Here is a 19,752-nt window from a genome sequence, read left to right on the forward strand (position 1 = left end):
CTGTGCGTAAAGCATACTTTCATTGAAAGCAAACAGATACTACCGCTCCCCTGCAAAAAACACGTAAGGGCTTTGGCGCTGTCCATCTTGTTGACTGCTGTATTGCTGGGCCCTGGAAGGGCACCTGGCACACAGTGAAGGCTCAATGACGTTGGCTGAATGACTCAGGGAATGAATGGGGATTTCTCGTGCCACCTGTTACATCCAGAACATTTTCTCCCAGGCATCCAGGTAACACAGTAACAGCGGTGTTTCCTCTCTAGTCCCCATGTTGCGACAGAACCAGGGCAGAGGTGTCTGCCCTCCCTCCTTCCTCTACTGGAAGGGCTCCACGAGGCTGCTGATCTCTTGCAGCCCATGTTCATTTAAGAACTATTTAATGAAGCGTGCTGGGTACAAAGCCCAGCTCCTGATCTTTCCAGGGTTCACTTTTATAAGCAATTAGTTCTTGCTGGCACAACGGGCAGGAAGGAAGTCTGGACAAAGGCTGACGTGATCCATTTGGTCTGTTTGGCCAAACTCCTCTTGACTTTCTCTCAACGAGTGACGAGTGACAGCTCCTTGGAGGCAGATCCTACGCCCACCCCCGCCACCCCGAGCAGGGCAGGACATGATGCTGGACACACATCAGAAGTGCTGAAAGAACTGGCCCCAGTCTCCGACCAGGAAGGACACCAATAGGTCCCTAGGACATGGCATCCCAGTCTCTCTGAAAAGCAGTGGCTAAATGAGGGCGCAGAGTTGGCAGGAGACTATGTAGTTCCTGATCCTGGTGCTCACAAAAGTCTGGGCCTGAAACCGTGTATTGGGAGCCCACACACGGCCCAGGCACTCCCTTCTTTCCCCACTTGGGCTGGGCATCAGCTCACCTTCAATGAACTCCTCTCCCGTCCAAGTTGCCCTGTGCACACTAGCCTGGTCACTCTGTGTGACCGCCTTGGGAGGGGGAGCTGTGCCCTCGCCTTTCGCTCCCCACACCCTAGTGCATCCCACCAACAGCCCCCTGACTTGGAATCAGAAGCCCTCTATGGAAATCACCTCAGGTGGATCTGTTTGGGATTTTGTCTCTTTATACCCTGGGGTCATCTCCTCCCACCGGGAATAACTTTGATCCTTTCCCCAAGGGTCTGGGATGCCTCTGGGACAAGGCACAGATGGGACTGGTCCCGAGGTCATCAGGGCAGGGTCATCAGGCCAGCTCAGTGAGCCCAAGGGAGAAGGTGTCTGGTTGAATGACCCCTGGGAGGTGCTCTGCATCGTCCTCACATTTCTCAGGTCACACTCTGCTGTTCCGGACAGGCCCCATGGTGTGAGAACTCGGGAACAAGCCAGTTTAGGGGAAAGGTTATGAACATGAACAGCTGGCCCAAGAAATCCTCTTATCCACTCACCGATTCATTCAGCACATTCTGAGCCTTCACTTTGTGCCAGGCACCCTTCTGGCGTGGGTGACCCAAGCGGTGAACGAGACAGATCCTGTTCAGGCCCTCTTGTTTATGTGTTGGGGGTGCAGGTGGCAGGATTTGTTTGCTTTTCATGGAAGTATAACTTACACACAGTAAAATGCCAGGAAAGTGTCCCTGGTTCCCCTGCCTTCAGGGTGTCTGTGAAATCTTTGGGGAGAATCTGAATGTCCCAATGAGGAATCCTCCCTCCTCTGGGCCCTTCCGGACCTCCGAACCTTAAACTCATCCAGGCAAATCTGGAGCTTGTCCACTGCCCTGTCCAGCACGAGGTGGTGGTCCTTTATCATCTCTATCTGGTGGCCCCAAATTCTCTCAAGTTCCTCCTCCTACAAGGGGGAGACATAGACACAAGAGGCCTCTGCTTCTGAGGTCACCACGGCTGGGAAGGGACTTCAAGAGAGTACCAGACCAGGGCATCCCCAGCCTGCCAGCCAACTGTCACTTTAGACACTTGTCAGAGGGAACCATGTGGCCGCCCACCACTGGGAGCCTTGCACCAGCCAGGGCAGACCTGCCTCCGCGGGGCTGCACCTCCCTTCTGGGCCCCACTCCCTCCCCAGGGCTCCTTTCAGCTTCAGGACAAACGCTGCATCCAGAAGGGCAGGGCCTCCACCTGGCTGTGGCCATGGAGTCTGCCATCACCTCAAGCCATCGTCTTCTCAAGTGCCTTTTCTGCCCGGGACACTGACCCTCATCCTGGATTTCTGGAGGCTGCCAATCTTTTCTTGCAATACGTCCGCCGTTGTCCCAAGCTTGGAAGAGGCTCCCATATTAGCTGAAAGCAAAGGAGGGGGTGGCTGTTGGGGGCAGGGATGGGGGAAGATGCTTCATCTAGAGTTCCACCTGCTTCTGTTATATTTAAGGCAGTGCTTTCCAACAGAGAGATGCTGTGAGCTTGGGGACCTTTGAGATCATCTAAAATTTTCTAGTGAAAATTTAAAAAAAAAAATCTAAAAATAAGCAGGTGAAATTAATTTCTTTAAAGATTTTTTTTTTGATGTGGACCATTTTTAAAGTCTTTATTGAATTTGTTACAATATAGCCTCTGTTTTATGTTTTGGTTTTTTGACCCCGAGGCAGGTGGGAGCTTAGCTCCCTGATCAGGGATCAAACCCACACCCCCTGCATTGGAAGGTGAAGTCTTAACCACTGGACCACCAGGGAAGTCCCAGGTGAAATTAATTTTAAGAAAATATTTTGTTTAACCCAATATAATCTATGTGGGTTTTGGGGGGGGCACACTGTGGGGCATGCAGTATCTTAGTTCCCCAACCAGGGACTGAACCCGTGCCCCCTGCATCGGGAGCTTGGAGTCAACCACTGGACCGCCAGGGAAGTCCATAACCCAATATAATCCAAAATAGCATCATTTTGGGAATTCCCTGGCAGTCCAGTGGTTGGGACTCCACGTTTTCACTGACGAGGGCCCGGGTTCAATCCCTGGTCAGGGAACTAAGATCTCACAAGCTGCGCAGCCAAAAAAAAAAAAAAAAAAAAAGCATCATTTTAATATGTGATCAACAAAATGATTAACGAGATATTTCACATTCTTGTTTTCGTATTAAGCCCTCAATATCTGGTGTGCATTTTGTGCTTGGACCATATGAGAACTTGAACTTGCCCCATTTCAGATGTTTGACAGCCTCGTGGTTATCCTATTAGGGAAACCTCTCTGGAATTTATTGCCCTCCCAGAAATGGTCCTGAGAAAAACTATGGAGTATTTACTTGTGAGAGTTTATGAAATGTATTATCTCAAAACAAGATGCAAAGGGGGATTTAACATAAAAGGAGAGGGGTGAAAAAAAAAAGTGCCCTATATCCAGTTTTGGATGAGAGGCCAAAAAGTGATGTACATGACACAGCTAGGAGGATAGGAAACACTGTAGCCAGGACACATTCACAACCTATTTTTAGTTTTCTTAACAAAAATGGCAACTAGTCAGAAGTAGAGTTTGGGCTATTATGGCTTTATGTTTTATATTTAAATTCATGACTATCATGACCTAAGCTGTGCCCCAGAATTCACAGAGATCGATGTGGTTCTTTTTAGCTGCTCAAAGTTCTTTTTCAAGATCTGTGGAATGGCACTGCCCATCAGGGGTGGCACCATGTATGGATTTGACTTAGGCTAATTCAACTATTACACCTGGCAGAGAGCGAAAAAGCAAGATAATGATTCAAAGAGGGGAGGACAGTGGATCTGAAAGTGGGTTCCCTGAGCCAACAGCAGCATAAGCAGCATCCCCCAGAATGGGTTAGAAAGAGAAATTCTAGGGCCCCACTCACACCAACAGGTCAGATCTGGGGCTGGGCCCATCAGCCTGTGCCTTACCAAGCGCCCCAGGGATGCTGAGGTGAGCTTAAGGTTGAGAACCACTAGGGTAGGCCATTCTCCTCTCCACTCCCCACAGTGAACATATGCCCATCATGGGCATGAACTGGGATCATAAGTCTATTGGTACTACTGCCACCTAGAACATGACTGTGGTCTTTTTTTTTTTTTTTTTTGCGGTATGCGGGCCTCTGACTGTTGTGGCCTCTCCCGTTGCGGAGCACAGGCTCTGGATGCGCAGGCTCAGCAGCCATGGCTCACAGGCCCAGCCACTCCACGGCATGTGGGATCTTCCCGGACCGGGGCATGAACCCATGTCCCCTGCATCGGCAGGCGGACTCTCAACCACTGCGCCACCAGGGAAGCCTGACTGTAGTCTTTAAGAAAACATATGTTTGCCCAGCTGTTGTTCCTAATCCCAAATTGACCACTTCATCTGGGGTCTATTCAGTGCTATTAGACACTCTGGTTGATCTGGACTTATCAAAATACTGTACAGCAGTACTATTTTATGGGCTATTGAAAGGGAATTTCCAAGAGTAATTTTGACCTGATTTTCCTTCTTGAGCACCAACTTTAGACCCTAACCACCCTTCTTGCCTAAGATAAGACCTCACTATACATTCATTGTAAAATAATAGACTAGTAAGAGGCTAATGCTTAAGCCAAAGGAATGAATGGCTAATGGTTGAATGCACATTTTGTTGGGGCAGCTAAATGAAGGAGAGGAGGTGCTTTGCAAAGGCCACAGGGAGGGCCTGAGCCCTTGTTACCCTTCCAGAAGCCAGGCCGGGCCTACCTAGATAAGTCATACGCTGATGCAGGTTGGATGACAGCTGGGCAAACTCTTCTTTCAGGGAGTCATGTCTAATGGGCATCTGGGCTATGTGGCTCATGGAACACCTGACGGCCTTCTTCTTGTCTTCAGGGGTCATGGCCTGTTCGGCAGCCAGCATGGCCTGCGACAGGGCCATGTTGGGAGGGACACGGGCAGAAGAGAATGAAGGAGAGAGGACGTCCTCACAGTCCACCTCTTGCAAGTCTTCCATCTCGCCGTCCTCGGTGAAGGCCCCACGGGAGGTCCCTGTGCCCAGGATGTCTGCAAGGACCCCTAAGGGCCCGGATGCGGCCACGGCTGTTGCTATGGTGGCCAATTTGGTGGCCAGGGTGTCCTTGACCAGCCTGGCAGCCGCTTTAGCTGCCCGGGCTGCCGATGTCGCTGCAGCTGTGAAGGTGGCTGCGGCAGCAGCTGCAATGGCAGCATTGGATTTTATCTGCTGAACCGCAGACGGGGATCCCTTAGGGAGTACTTCCGTGGAGGCCTCAGCCCTTGGGGCTCCATCCTGAGGGACTCCCACTTCCACGGAGGAATATTCCTCCTCCTTTTCTGAGAGAGCTGAGAGCTTGGATGTGTCTCCCTGGCGAGACCATGACTGCAGTAAATGAGGCTAAGCTAAGCCTAGTTCCGTGGCTGGGGGTAGGGTCCTAGAGCCCCAGAGCTGGGCAGACAGGGAGCCCGACGGGCCTAGGCCAGACTGGAAACAGCCCAAGCTAGTCCCAGGCAAGCCTCTGGGAGAAGGCCAGCCTCGTGGTGGTACAGGCCAGGATCCTGATTGTGTGGGCTGAGGACCTGGGGCAGGCCCCAGTCCAGGGGCAGGCCCAGGTCCAAACGCAGGCCCAGGTCCAGGTGCAGGCCCAGGTTCGAGCACTTGGGCCTGGTCCGGCCCCTGGGCCCTGGGAAGCAGAGCTGCTTGGGCAGACTCCTCCTCCTGTAGCTGCCCTGGACTTGGTAATGCCAGATGGTCTCCAGGAACTGGGGCGCTGGATGGCCTCCACGACCTGGCCGTGGCTAACTTCTTTGTGGTACTCAGCCGTCTGAGGAAGGTCGATCTCTGCAACATGTTTCACAATCTGCCACCGCTTGGAATCATCCAGCAGTTGTGGAGCAGTTCCCTGCGGAAGAGGGGGCTGGGCTGGCCAGGGCTGCTCCAGACCAGCTCAGCGATCACCCTGTCCACTCCTCACTCCGCCTTCCCCGATGCTCAGATGCTGCCTCTCCGCTTCCTCCTTCACTTACCAGGGTGAACATGGCCTCATGGAGGCTGCTCCAGAGCACCATGTCCTCAGTTTTGGGCATGGTGGTTATCTTGTTCTGGAGAGAAATCTGGGGGGGTGGGAAGGAGATTGGGAATAAGGGTCATGAACCCAGAGGGTGTGGTACCCTCAGTGGCTCCCTCCTCCATGCTGCCCTCCACACTTGCAAATAAATGGGCCTTTCCAGATTGTGTTCTCCTCCTACCCCTCCTTGCCCCCAGCACCCCTGGGCCTGGAGGGCAGGGGTCTGGCGTGGTAGGATGGGCCCCAGACCCTCACCACTTCCCACTGCAGTGCACTCATCTTCCAGTTCTGCCCTTTCAAATCTTCAGAGAAAGCATCTATTCTTTCCAGATGCATCTGTCAAATGAGCCGAGCCTGTGAGCCAGTGGGTGCAGGTTCTGGTCCCAGCCCTGCTTCTCCCCCAGCTCAAATGCAAAGCCTTAGCTCTAGGTAACTAAGAGATGGAGAAGGAAGAACAGATTCCAAAACAACTGTTTCCCACTGAGTGGGAAAGGGTTCCCTGGGCAAATAAGTTTGGGAAATGCTAGGCTTAAAAAACATTCAGGGCTTCCCTGGTGGTGCAGTGGTTGAGAGTCCGCCTGCTGATGCAGCGGATGCGGGTTCGTGCCCCGGTCCAGGAAGATCCCACATGCCACGGAGTGGCTGGGCCCATGAGCCATGGCCACTGAGCCTGCGCGTCCGGAGCCTGTGCTCTGCAACGGGAGAGGCCACAACAGTGAGAGGCCCGCGTACCGTAAAAAAAAAACCCAAAAAAACATTCAATGGGTTTCTATACCGAAGGACTTCTCAGAGCCTTTAATGGGCCAAAGTACCTTAAGAATCTCCAAGAGGTAAGCTGAGAAGGCATTGTTTCCCAAACAGATTTGGCCAACTGTCTGTTTTAGTGTTTCATGACAGTTTCCTGGCAGTGCCCTTTCTGCTCAGATGGGAGCTACACAGCCCAAGACTGAAGTTCTCACAGTTGCCATCATGATCAAATACGTACACTGACCTGTGTATTAGGGATGATACAGTAAATCATGTTATTTGGGGACAAGTTGTAAAACCTCAGCCATAACACCAGCCTGGGGTGTTAAGGCCTGGCTTTGGAGCCCAGCTCTGACTCACCAGCTGTGACCTTACACTTCAGGGATTCCATATCCTTTCCCATCACGGTAAGGAGTTAGAACATGTCTGGGTTGATATTCTTGTGGCTACAGAGGGAGCTAGAATGTATGCCTATGCTAGGTTTACTCCACTTTTCAGTGTGAACAAAGTTTTCTAGACAAGGAATAAGTATTCTCTTTCTGATAAGTTGATGGACTATAAGCCTGGAGTTACCAGGACTTGGGGAGTATCTGAGTGAGAATGAAGCCAACCCAGAGGAAAGCATCACTGAGGGAGAGATGTTGAGCACCTTGGTATGTGGTATGAACATCTTGATCTGGCTGTAACTGAAAGCATTCCTGACTTTTTAGTAAATGAGACAATAAATTCTCTTCTTTTGCCTAAGCCAGGATGAACTAGGTTTCTGTCACTTACAAATGATGTCTTAACACAGCAGGGTGAGGATCATTGTGTAAGCTGCAGAGAGTTCAGTGGGATGGACCAAGTGGCTCAGCCATGTCAGACCCCTTCTCCTGCCCCCATAGCTGTGTTCTTTGACTAAGAACAGGCTTCTTGGATTTACCCTGTTACCCCAACCACCAGATGTCCAAGCAGCATGGCCAGTATGAAGGATGCTGGGGAGGGTCTACCTTGTCAAACATGTCCTTCAGCATGGCCACATCCTTCCTGAGGGTTTCAACAGTGACCTTGAGTGCATAAATGTCGGTGAGCACATCCTACAGGGTCTTCATGGACTGAAGAGGGAGAAAGGAAAGGAAAGTGTGAAGTTAGGTGCAGCTGGGGGAAAAGGCAAGTAAAGTGTGGAAGTTCTCTGGTGATGGCCATGGTTCAAGAAGTCTTTTGGGCTCTTCCAAGGCCTAGGCTGGAACATATTCAGAGGCCAGAAAATGACACTGAAGTGAATCGTGCTCTGAGCTCTCAGGTGGCCTAAGTGGGAAGCAGGCAACCCTCGGTTTGAATGTGTTCAGTAAGCAGGAGTCACTCATCATGAAGCATCTCATGCCCTTTGGTAGGAGCCACTGGAAGATCCACAAGGAATTTATTGGATTTATATTTTTAAAGGGTACTTCTGGCCGCATGTGCAGATTGGCCCTTGGAGGGTAAGGGGGAAGCCAGAGGAGCAGGGAGGAAACTTCAAGGCAAGAGCTGATGGGTGCAATGTTGGTCTCATAGCTCAGCTCCACCAATGACTGGGGCTGTTACTGCATCTTCCTAGATTTTAGACTCCTCCGTTAATTAAATGGGTATGAAAAAACAGTGATAATTTATATAAAGGGACTAGTGCATAGTTAGGCATTCAGGTAACAAAAATAACAAATAGTGAAATGGCAGAAGTCCTTCTTACCTGTAATTACATTAAATGTAAATGGCTGAAATTTCAGTTAAAAGGCAGAGATTGGCAGAATAGATAAGAAAACATGATCCAACCTCATGCTGTCTATAGGAGACACATATTAGATTCAAAGATACAAATAGGTTGAAAACAAAAGGGTAGAAAAAGATATACTATGCAAGCAGTAACCAACAGAGAAGCAGAGTGGCTACACTAATATCAGACAAAATAGACTTTAAGATAAAAATTATTACTAAAACACAGAGGTACATTTATAATGATAAGAGGGTCAATCCATCAGGAAGATATGATAATTATAAACAAACATGCACCTAGCAATGAAGTACCAAAACTAAATGAAGCAAAAACTGAAATAACTGAAAGGAGAAATAGTTGAAGACTTCAATACCCGATTTTCAATAATGGATAAAACAGCTAGATAGAAGATCATCAAGGAAACAGAAGATATGAAGATCACTATAAACCAAATGGATATAACAGACATCTATAGAACACTCCACTCAACAATGTCAGAATATACATATTGGGTTGGCCAAGAAGTTCGTTCGGGTTTTTCCATAAGATGTTACGGAAAAACTGAACAAACTTCTTGGCCAACCCAATAGAACATTCTACCAGATAGACCATATGTTCGGCCATAAGACAAGACTCAATAAATTTAAAAAGGACTGAAATCATACAAAATGTGTATTCTCAACCACAATGGAGTTAAATTAGAAATCAATAACAGGGGCTTCCCTGGTGGCACAGTGGTTAAGAATCTGCTTGCCAACGCAGGGGACAAGGGTTCAAGCCCTGGTCCAGGAAGATCCCACATGCCGCTGAGCAACTAAGCCCGTGTGCCACAACTACTGAGCCTGTGCTCTAGAGCCTGCAAGCCACAACTACTGAAGCCTGGGCTCCTAGAGCCCGTGCTCTGCAACAAGAGAAGCCACCGCAATGAGAAGCCCACGCACGGCAACGAAGAGTAGCCCCTGCTCACCGCAACTAGAGAAAGCCCACATGCAGCAATGAAGACCCAATGCAGCCAAAAATAAATAAATAAAATTTATTAAAAAAAAATCAATAACAGAAGAAACTTTTGGAAGTTCACAAATATATGGAAATTAAACAACATTCTCCTAAATAACCAATGGGTCAAAGAAGAAATTGCAAAGGAAATTAGAAACACTTTGAGATCAATTAAAATGAAAACACAAACACACCAAAACTTACAGGATGCAGCTAAAGCAGTGCTTAGAGAGAAATTTTAGCTGGAAGTGACAATATTAATAAAGAAGAAAGATCTCAAATCAATAGCCTAATCTTCTACCTGAAGACACTGGAAAAGACAGATCAAAATAAAACTAAAGAAGGTAGAAAAACTGAAACAATAAAGATTAGAGTGGAAACTAATGAAATAGAGCAGGGGTCCCCAACTCCTGGTCCACGGACAGCAGGAGGTGAGCAGCGGGCAAGCAAGCAAGCTTCATATGTATTTATAGCCGCTCCCCATTGCTCACATTACCACCTGAGCTCCACCTCCTGTCAGCATTATGGTGAGTTGTACAGTTATTTAATTATATACTACAATGTAATAATAATAGAAATAAAGTGCACGATAAATATAATGCTCTTGAATCATCCTGAAACCACCCCACCCCCTGGTTCGTGGAAAAATTGTCTTCCACGAAACCAGTCCCTGGTGCCAAAAAGGTTACGGACCACTGAAATAAAGAACAGAAAAATAATAGAGGAAATCAATGAAACTAAAAGCTGGTTCTTTGAAAAGATCAACAAAATTAGCAAACCTTTAGCTGGATTGACCAAGAAAAAAAGAGAAGACTCAAATTACTAGAATGAGAAATCAAAGAGGGAACATTGCTATTGACCCTACAGAAATAAAAAGAATTATAAAGGAATACTATGAACAGTTGTATGCCAACAAATCAGATAAGGTGGATGAAATGGACAAATTCCTAGAAAGACATAAACTGCCAAGACTGACTCAAGACAAAATAATCTGAATAGACCTAAAACAAGTAAAATGACTGAATTAGCAAAACAAAAACAAAAACAACACGTGAAAAAAGGCCCAAGCCCAGATGGCTTCACCAATGACTTTTATCAAAAATTTAAAGGACAATTAATACCAATTCTTAACAAACTTTTCCAAAAACCAGAAGAATTCCTAACTCATTCTATGAGGCCAATATTGCCCTGATAAAAATCAAAGATATCACAGGAAAACTAGAATATGGATGCAAAAATCCTCAACAAAATACTACCAAACTGAATCCAGCTACATATAAGAAAAAGAATCCAATTAAAAATGAGCAAGGACTTCCCTGGGGGTCCAGTGGATAAGACTCCGCACTCCCAATGCAGGGGGCCTGGGTTCGATCCCTGGCCAGGGAACTAGATCCTGCATGCATGCCACAACTAAGAGTTCGCATGCCGCAACTAAAGAGTCCACATGTCACAACTAAAAGATCCTGTGTGCCTCAAGGAAGATCCTGCATGCCACAACTAAGACCCAGAGTGGCCAAAATAAATAAATAAATAGTTTTAAAAATGGGCAAAGATCTGAACAGACATTTCTCCAAAGATGATATACAAATGGGCAATAAGCACAAGAAAAGATGCTCAACATCATTAGTCACCAGGAAAATAAAAATCAAAACCACAGTGAGATATGCTAGGATGGCTATCATCAAAAAGACAGAAAATAAGAAGTGTTGGTGAGGATGTGGAGAAATTGGAATCCTTATACACTGCTGGCAGGAATATAAAATGGTGCACCTCTTTGGAAAACAGGCTGACAGTTCCCCAAGATTGAAACACAGAGTTACCATGTGGTCCAGCAATTCCACCTTTAGGTATATAGAAATGAAAGCCTATGTTCACAGAAAATCTTGTACAGCAATGTTCATAGTGGCATTATTCCTAATAGCCAAAAGGTGGAAACAACCCAAATACCCATCAACTGATAAACAAAATCTGGTCTACCCATACAATGGAATATTATATGGCCAAAAAATAAAGTACTGATACATGCTACAGATAAGCCTGAAGACATTATGGTAAGGGACTTCCCTGGTGGTCCAGGGATCCCGTTGAGGCACACGGGATCTTTCATTGCAGCATGGGCTCTTCACTGTGGTGCGCGGGCTTCTCCCTAGTTGTGGCATATGGATTTTCTCTTTCTAGTTGTGGAGCCCAGGCTCCAGGGTGCATGGGCTCTGTAGTTGTGGCCTGCAGGCTCCAGGGCGCATGGGCTCTGTAGTTTGCGGCATGTGGGCTCTCTCGTTGAGATGCACAAGCTCGGTAGTTGCGGCATGCAAGCTTAGTTGCCCTGTGGCATGTGGGATCTTAGTTCCCCGATCAGGGATCGAACCTGCGTCCCCTGCATTGGGAGGTGGATTCTTAACCACTGTGCCACCAGGGAAGCCCCCAGTACACTTTAAATGGATGAAATTCCTGGTATGTGGAATATATCTCAATAAAGCTTTAAACAATAGCATTTTTGTTTTAACTGGGGGAAACTGCAACACTGTCTATTGGATGGTATTCACAAGTTACTGTTAAGTTTTCTGGGAGTGATAATAGTATTAAGAGACCAGTTTTCCAAGGCCTTATCTGCTGTAGATAGAAAAATGCTTTTCAGAGAAATCTACAAGGTCCAGATCCCCCACGTATGCAGGGATGCTTCCCCCTCCCCTTATATCTCTGGGTGTAACCAGGGGACCAAATCACCTGAGCAGGAATCATACCCCTCTCCCATGGGTAACTACAGGGCAAACCCAGAAACGATGGCCTGGTGGGCTGCTCCATGGGTAGGGGCTGCACAGGAGAGGAGGAAGACGCTTTTCTCGTGGGTCTCCTAGGACATGCAGTTAAAGGTTTCCCACAGCAGATCTAGCCTGCTTCTCACCAGGGGGGTCACGCCCCGAACTCTGGACTGTGTTGGTGGGAGAACAGCCAGGAAGATCCCACTTGGCCCCTCAGGCCACAATCAGGGCTGGGATGGAGCCAAGTTCAGGGAAGCGAATTCTAGAAAGCTGCCCTTCTTGGAAGCAGAATGTCCAGACATTCATTCTCCCTCTGTCTTTCTGTCTCTTTCTCTCTGTCTGAAGATGGCTTCAAGAATGTAGGTTCGACCTGGGGTCCAAGTGCTTCCAGAAGCTTTCAAGGGCTGATAAGGGGGTCCAAGACAAACATCCCCTTGAACAATCAGCTAGACTGGTCTACAAGGCCTCAGAGCCAGAACTTGGGAAATGGGAATGCTAACATCACTTCCTTCCCAGGGAAGGAGGAATGCAATAGCTCTTCCCGGCACCCTGGGAAGAACACTGCCAACGCAGGAAGTTCATTACTATTACTGCAATGACTTTCACCTTGATTCTCTAAAACCCCAAAGGGTCTTCCGTGCCCTTAAGCTTTGCTTTGGAATTCTCAAAAACCAATTTAAATTTAAAATCATTTTAATTGTGGGATACACAGCAGGAGATTTTGGTTGGGGGAGTAAAATGGGGAGGGAGTTTTGAAATTTCAAAAAAAAATGCAGCAACAGGTTGTTACAATCCCCTAGTGGGACACACAAGTTTACTTATGGAAACGGGGTTAACCAGAACAATCTTAATAACAGACAGTGGACATGGCCCCTGATTTTCCCCTGTGACGCCAGCAGGGGTTATCATAACAGATGAGATAACCTGAGGTAACCGAGGCCTCGAAGAGACAGCCAGGGGCTTCTGAGCAGCTTTCTAAAACTCCTGTTCAGGGCTGCCTGGGAGATGCAGGCAGGGCCTGGGAACCTGCAATTCTGGAAATGCTCCCTGGCGCCGGGAGCCTGGGTGGGTGCCCCCCTGGAGGTTGCACAGCAAGCAGGGAGCCCAGGTTTTCTAAGCAGTTCTCAATGGGGCGATTTGGCCCCCAGTGGGCTTTTGGCAAGTCTGGAGACATTTCTGGTTGTCATGACTATGGGGTGTTCCTGGCACCTAGTGGGTAGAGGCCAAGGATGCTGCTCAGCATCCCTCAGTGCACAGGACAGTCTCCACCACAAAGAATTATCCGGCCCCAAATGTCAGTCATGCTGAGGGTTAGAAACTGCAATCTAAGCTTGCTTAGTGAGGACCTGCTGCCCTACCCGAGCCCCCAAATCCAGCGGTGTGCTGCACCTGTGGGTCCTCCCAAACCTCTCCAGAAGCCCCCTTGGTGCCTGTCCTAGTTTCCAGGGCACCATTCACCCCATCTGGGGTAGGTGCTGGGGCTGGGAGGCTTGTCTTTCCCCATGAAGGGTGGCATTTGGTCTGCCAGCCTGGCTGACGTGGGCCGGAGTTGGGGGGACGGTGGGAGTGGGTTGTAGATTCTTAGCTAAGCAGCTTGCACCGCCCTAGAACCAGCTACCATGGCAACCCCGACAATGGGTCAGCGTGGTAACCCTGGCAACCTCAGCCAGACTGGGACTTGGCAACATTCTCTAACGGTGGTGGGGACATTCCTAGGTGCACAAACAGTCCTCTGAGGGCGGCATGACCAGTTCCGAACCTGTCCACCAGCCCCCTGTGTGAGCTGGCTGGGCCACTCTGGGTACTCGTGCATTCTAGGAGACTTCATCCATCAAGGCAGGCCGGGGGCAGGCTGCTCCGGAGGGGCTGGCACCTCGGACATCGTGTCCACCTCTCCAGCTTTGAGGTCCCTGTAACCTGCCCTCAGCCACCCCTGCAGCCTTCTGTGTCTCTAGTAACACTTCTTGTCTTAAAGTCTATCCTGTTCTGATGTTAGTACAGTAACTCCAGCTCTCTTCTGGCTACTGCTTGTGTGGAATATCTTTTTCTATCCTTTAACTTCCAACCTATTTGTCTTTGAATCAGTGTGTCTCTTGGAGACAGCATATAGTTAGATGATCTCTGCTTTTTGTGCGTGTGGTAAAACACACATAACAATACTAAAGTGAACAATTCGGTGGCAGTTGGTACATTCACAGGTTTGTGCAGCCGTCACCACTATCTAGTTCCAGAACATTTTCATCGCCCCAGAAAAAAACCCATACCCACCAGCACTCAACTCCCAGCCCCCGGCAACTGACATTTTCTGTTGCTACGGACTTTCCTATTCTGGGCGTTGTCTATGAACAGAATCATGCAGTGTGGTTCTCTGTGCCCGGCTGCTTCCACTGAGCACGAAGATTTATGACTCACACCGTGTCGCTTTGCCTCTCGCCTGCATCAGCCCATCTCGACCAGAATGGACGTCCAGCTCTGTGCTAAGCAGTTCCCATGCTTTATCTTGTTTGGTTTTAATTGTTGTAGCAATCCTGAGAGGAGGAGGCCGTGGCCATCCCTCACCCCTTCCAGGGGGTAAGTGGCATCTCAGCACCCACAATCCTATGCCTTCCAACTACCCACTCGGCTCAAGTTGGCACTGGCTCCCCATTTTCTAACTCTGTGACCTCGAGTGGGTTACTTAACCTCTCTGTGCCTCCATTTCCTCATCTGTAAGCACGGGATAATGACAGCACTTTCCTCTTAGAGTCGTTAAGAAGATTAAAGGAGTGAACAGATGGAGCATCCAGCTCACCTGGCATGCAGTGAGCGCTTGTTCTCAAGATCATTCCCCTGGGGAGGGAGCAAGTGGAGGAGTGAGGGTGAAGGGGACAGTGAGGAGAAGAGACACAAGGCCCAGGAAAGTCAGGCTGGTGGACTCTGCTCTGTGCTTCTCATGGCCTATAGAGTCTCTGAGTTCTAGGAAGGGATCTTGCATTGTCTGTTTGTCACCTCTACAAACACCTGCACCAGGGCTCCCACCTTTTTCAGCCCCCAGGTTGGACATAAAGCCTGGTGGTCCCTGTGTACTGATAGCTTTGGGGTGCCTGCCAGTCCAGGCAGTGGGAATGGGCCCCCAGGAGCTCTAATTCTTAGGCACGACCCTGCCTGCCTGGCCAGGAGTGGACACCTGACCCCAGGTGTGCCATCTCATTCTCTTACCCAAAAATTATAACCAGAAGACCCGGAGACTGGCAGCTGGAAGCTGAGACAAGTTAAGGGCTGTTTTTAAGATGCAGGAGATCTACGAACACTTCCTCCCTTTGAGGCCTGTCCACCCACTTCTTCCTTGGTGCCAATGAGAAACCCCAGCGTCCTTCAAATAATACACTGCTTTTGTTTAAAAAGAGTCTCAACCCAGGAATTCCCTAGTGGTCCAGTGGTTAAGACTGGGTGCTTTCACTGCAGGGAGCCCGGGTTCAATCCCTAGTTTGGGAACTACAATCCTGCAAGCTGCACGATGAGGCCAAAAAAAAGAGTCTCAAGCCAAACGCCCAGCAACAGGTGAATGGTTAAACCCAATGTGGTCTGTCCCTACAATAGAATACTATTCAGCCATAAAAGGGAGTGAAGCACAGACACAGGCTACAATGTGGATGAACCTGGGAAACATGACGCTCAGTGAGAGAAGCCAGACACAAAAAGCCATATATTGTATGATTCTATTTATATGAAATGCCCAGAATTGGTAAATCTTTAGAGCCAGAAAGCAGATTAGCATTGTTGGGGTGGAGGGAGGAGGAGTGGGGAGTGACGAGGACACAGGGTTTCCTTTTCGAGCCATGGAAATGGTTTAGAAGGGGATAGAGGTGGTGCTTGCACTAACTATCAATGTACCAAATGCCACCCAGCTGTTCACTTTATGTTATGTGACTCGCACCTCAATTTAAATAAGAGGAGTGTTAACCTAAGACATCCTGGAATGACTCCTCCATGTGATGGATGTTCTCTGTTGCCCCCGCACATCCATCCTCTGCCCCTACTCAAGTGCTCTCAGAGGCTGACCCACAGGCACTGCGCCCTCCACACCCCTGGCGCTCTGACTTCTGGCCCTCTTATTTGGCCAATGGGAGGAAGGGAGGAGAGAGAGGCTGGGGTATTTATTCTTCAAAATCCAACTCTTCCCCAAGGCTACAGCTCCTGATGGATAACTGTGTGTTGGGTGGGGAGGCAGGGGAGCAAGAGTTCCAAGGTGGGTCCTGAATCAGAAGGCCTCAGCTCATCCCTGTTCCCCGGTCACTGGCTGCTGCACCCGCAGCAAATCAATGATATTTCTTTTCTTTTATTTTTTTAAAATTGGAGTATAGTTGCTTTACAATGTTGTGTTAGTTTCTGCTGTACAATAAAGTAAATCAGCTATATGTATACATATATCCCCTCCCTCTTGGACCCCCCCCATCCCACCCATCTAGGTCATCACAGAGCACTGAGCTGAGCTCCCTGTGCTATACAGCAGGTTCCCACTCGCTAGCTATTTTACACATGGTAGTGTACTTATGTCAATCCTAATCTCCCACTTCGTCCCACCCTCCCCTTCCCCCCATGTCCACATGTCCGTTCTCTACATCTGCGTCTCTATTCCTGCCCTGCAAATAAGTTTGTCTGTACCATTTTTCTAGATTCCACATATATGTGTTAAGATGTGATATTTTTCTCTTTCTTTTTTTTTTTATTTTTTTATTTTTTTTTATTTTTCTCTTTCTTACTTCACTCTGTATGACAGAGTCTAGGTCCATCCACATCTCTACAAATGACCCAATTTCGTTCCTTTTTATGGATGAGTAATATTCCTTTGTATATATGTACAACATCTTCTTTATCCATTCACCTGTCGATGGACATTTAGGTTGCTTCCACATCCTGGCTACTGTAAATAGTGCTGCAGTGAACATTGGTGTGCATGTGCCTTTTTGAATTATGGTTTTCTCAGGGTATATGCCCAGTAGTGGGATTGTTGGGTCATATGGTAGTTCTATTTTCTGAGTGTCAGTTTCCTCACCTACAGGTCCTCAATTATCTTTTTTTCATTGAGGTGAGATTCACATAACATACCATTTGAGGGCTTCCCTGGTGGTGCAGTGGTTGAGAGTCCGCCTGCAGATGCAGGGGACACGGGTTCATGCCCCGGTCTGGGAAGATCCCACATGCCGTGGAGCGGCTAGGCCCGTGAGCCATGGCCGCTGAGCCTGCGCATCCGGAGCCTGTGCTCCGCAACGGGAGAGGTCACAACAGTGAGAGGCCCACGTACAGCAAAAAAAAAAAAAAAATACCATTTGAAAGTGTATAGTTCAGTAGCATTTACTGCTTTCATAGTGTTGTGCTCTATTTAGTTCTAAAACCTCATCACCACCCCAAAAGGAAACCCTGTAACTACTAAGCAGTCCTTCCCCATTTCCTCTCCCTCCAGCCCCTGGCAACCACCCATCTGCTTTCTGTCTCTACGAATGTGCCCACTCTGGACATTTCACACAGTGTATGGCCTTCTTTCCTCTACACTGATGAAGGATGGAAACTTGGAGCTTCGGTTCTGCCTGAGTCCAAAGCCGAATTCCTCTCCTGGTTAAGGGCAGGGCCCTTCATCAGGGGCACCAGGTAGGGGTGAACAGCCTGGCAGGAGAGCCAAGGGGGACGGCAGCTTCTGGAGTCCAGGCGGCTTACCGTGGCCATGGCTTCCTCGTTGCCCTCCACTATCTGGAGCTTTATCAGTTTCCGTAAGTCCTGGGCGGGCTGGCCAGTGCCCTGGCTGCCCTCCAGCAGCTGGGAGGTGGAGGGCAGTTCCTGCAGCACAGCCAGCTGGCTCTCCATCTTGTCCACATGGCTCACCAGGTGGTCAAAGACGTTGCCGAGCCTCTTCATGGGGTTAAGGATGGGCTGGAAGTCTCCTTCCCGGGGCATGAACATGGCTGGCGAGGTGTGGAGGAAGTCCTCATCCGCCGAGAGGACCTTCTCAAGGTCAGCCATGTGGATGTGCTCCAGGATACCCTGGAGTAGGAGGTGCAGGGCCTTGAAGTTCACCACCCTGCACTGTGGGATGGCGATGTTGACCAGCTCTGAGAACGTGAGCGAGAAGCTCATTCTGCCGGGGTTAGGGGCAGGCTGGGCTGGCCTTCTGGGAGTCCATGGGGACAAACGGTGGCTTTCAGTGGACCCGCAAGCTGTACAGACAGGTCCTCAGGGGCCCGGGGAGCCTGCAAGTCACAGTGGTCAGGGAGAAAATGGCCTCTGTCCCGGCTGGAGCTCAGATGAGTTTCCGGTTGCTAGGACACCAGAGAACGTGGGCGAGCGGGCAAGCTTCTGAGAGCCTGGGGTGGGCAGAGCAGCTGCCCAGTTAATTGTTGAGGAATGTTCCAACAGACCAACAGGCTGCCTTTTAATTCAAGCCCTTCAGTTTTGTAAGACCAATGACCCCTTCCAAGAAGCGTGCAGGGGGCGTGATGGAGAGGCAGCTCGCTCCTTGGAAGCCTCCAGAATCGGGACAGAAGACAGAGTTCTCGGAGTTAGGAAACCCCAGCTTCCCATAATGGAAGCCCAATGAACCGGGCGGATGTAAATTTGCTAGCGGATCCCAAAGCCCTGAATTTCTCCTTGTCTAACCAACAGGAATTTGTATTGGAACAGACACTTCTTACAGCATCAGTGTAAATACCACATAAATACCACGGGTCAAGTACACAGCTCATAACTGGCCTCCAAAAAAAAGTCAATGGGGTCAAGTACACAGCTCATGACCGGCCTCCAAAAAAAAGTCAATGGGGTCTCTAGGGAAAGATGAGCCCGACTCTGGGGCGGTTTTCAGGGCCTGGGTTTGGCAGTCGAGGTCTCTGTCTTCAGGATCTGGTACCACAACCAACAGCCAGTTTTGTTTCTGACATCTGCCTGTGTTGTGGTGGCTGATGTCTGCTGTCCAGAGCCTTAAGTGCAGCGACTGCCCCATGAGAGGGCTGGACAGCTCACATGCACAAAAGTGGGAGGTCTAATCACACACAGTCCAGCTACAAACCTCCTGACCTGCTTGCTTTGTCAAGGGCAGAGTTCTGGGTATCGAGATGAGCGGCCTGAGGGCTGACCTCGTCTGCCCTCAGCTAGAAGGGGCACAGGGGAGGAGAGAGGCAGTGTGGACGGGAAACTGGCCCAGCTGGGGGGGCCTTGGTCCACTTCAGTGAAGGTGACTTCCCAGAAGCCCCAACCGACAGGGGGCTCTGCCTGTGATGGGCTCAAGACCAAACAAGGCCAGTAACAGTCATGTCTGAACTCAGACAAGAACAGAACGTCATCCAAACTACAAATATGACCATGTGGCCCCTGTCCTGGCTGAGCCGAGTGACTGCTGCTTCTCGACCAGCTAGACCGTTAGCTTTGCTTCATTCCTCCGGCCTTCGACATAAGACTGGTTAAAATACCATAGAACTACCCCTGCTTCCTGACAGCACCAACCCAGAATGCTCCCCGCATCGCCTGACAAGGGCCAAATCCCAGAACAAGTCCTTCTACCTTAACCCTCTTGTGAGATGTCCCTGGGATCCCCACTGTGTTGTTAGACTAAAATTTCCTTTTTCTTTTTCTTTTG

General features: G+C 49.1%; 1 protein-coding gene across 1 annotated transcript in view; it reads right to left on the minus strand.

Annotated features, from left to right (window-relative positions):
- C15H16orf96 (chromosome 15 C16orf96 homolog) overlaps positions 1-18,874 on the minus strand; it is a 43,058-nt gene extending 24,184 nt beyond the window's left edge. The window contains 8 exon segments of the mRNA XM_060285301.1: positions 1,682-1,792; positions 2,156-2,241; positions 4,600-5,218; positions 5,640-5,753; positions 5,878-5,964; positions 6,174-6,254; positions 7,655-7,759; positions 17,844-18,874. Of these exon segments, the coding sequence (XP_060141284.1) occupies positions 1,682-1,792; positions 2,156-2,241; positions 4,600-5,218; positions 5,640-5,753; positions 5,878-5,964; positions 6,174-6,254; positions 7,655-7,759; positions 17,844-18,260 (1,620 nt within the window). The 5' untranslated portion in view covers positions 18,261-18,874.
- Between the last annotated feature and the right edge of the window lie 878 nt (positions 18,875-19,752).

This window comes from Globicephala melas, chromosome 15 (assembly GCF_963455315.2).
Source record: "Globicephala melas chromosome 15, mGloMel1.2, whole genome shotgun sequence".
Lineage (NCBI taxonomy): Eukaryota > Metazoa > Chordata > Mammalia > Artiodactyla > Delphinidae > Globicephala > Globicephala melas.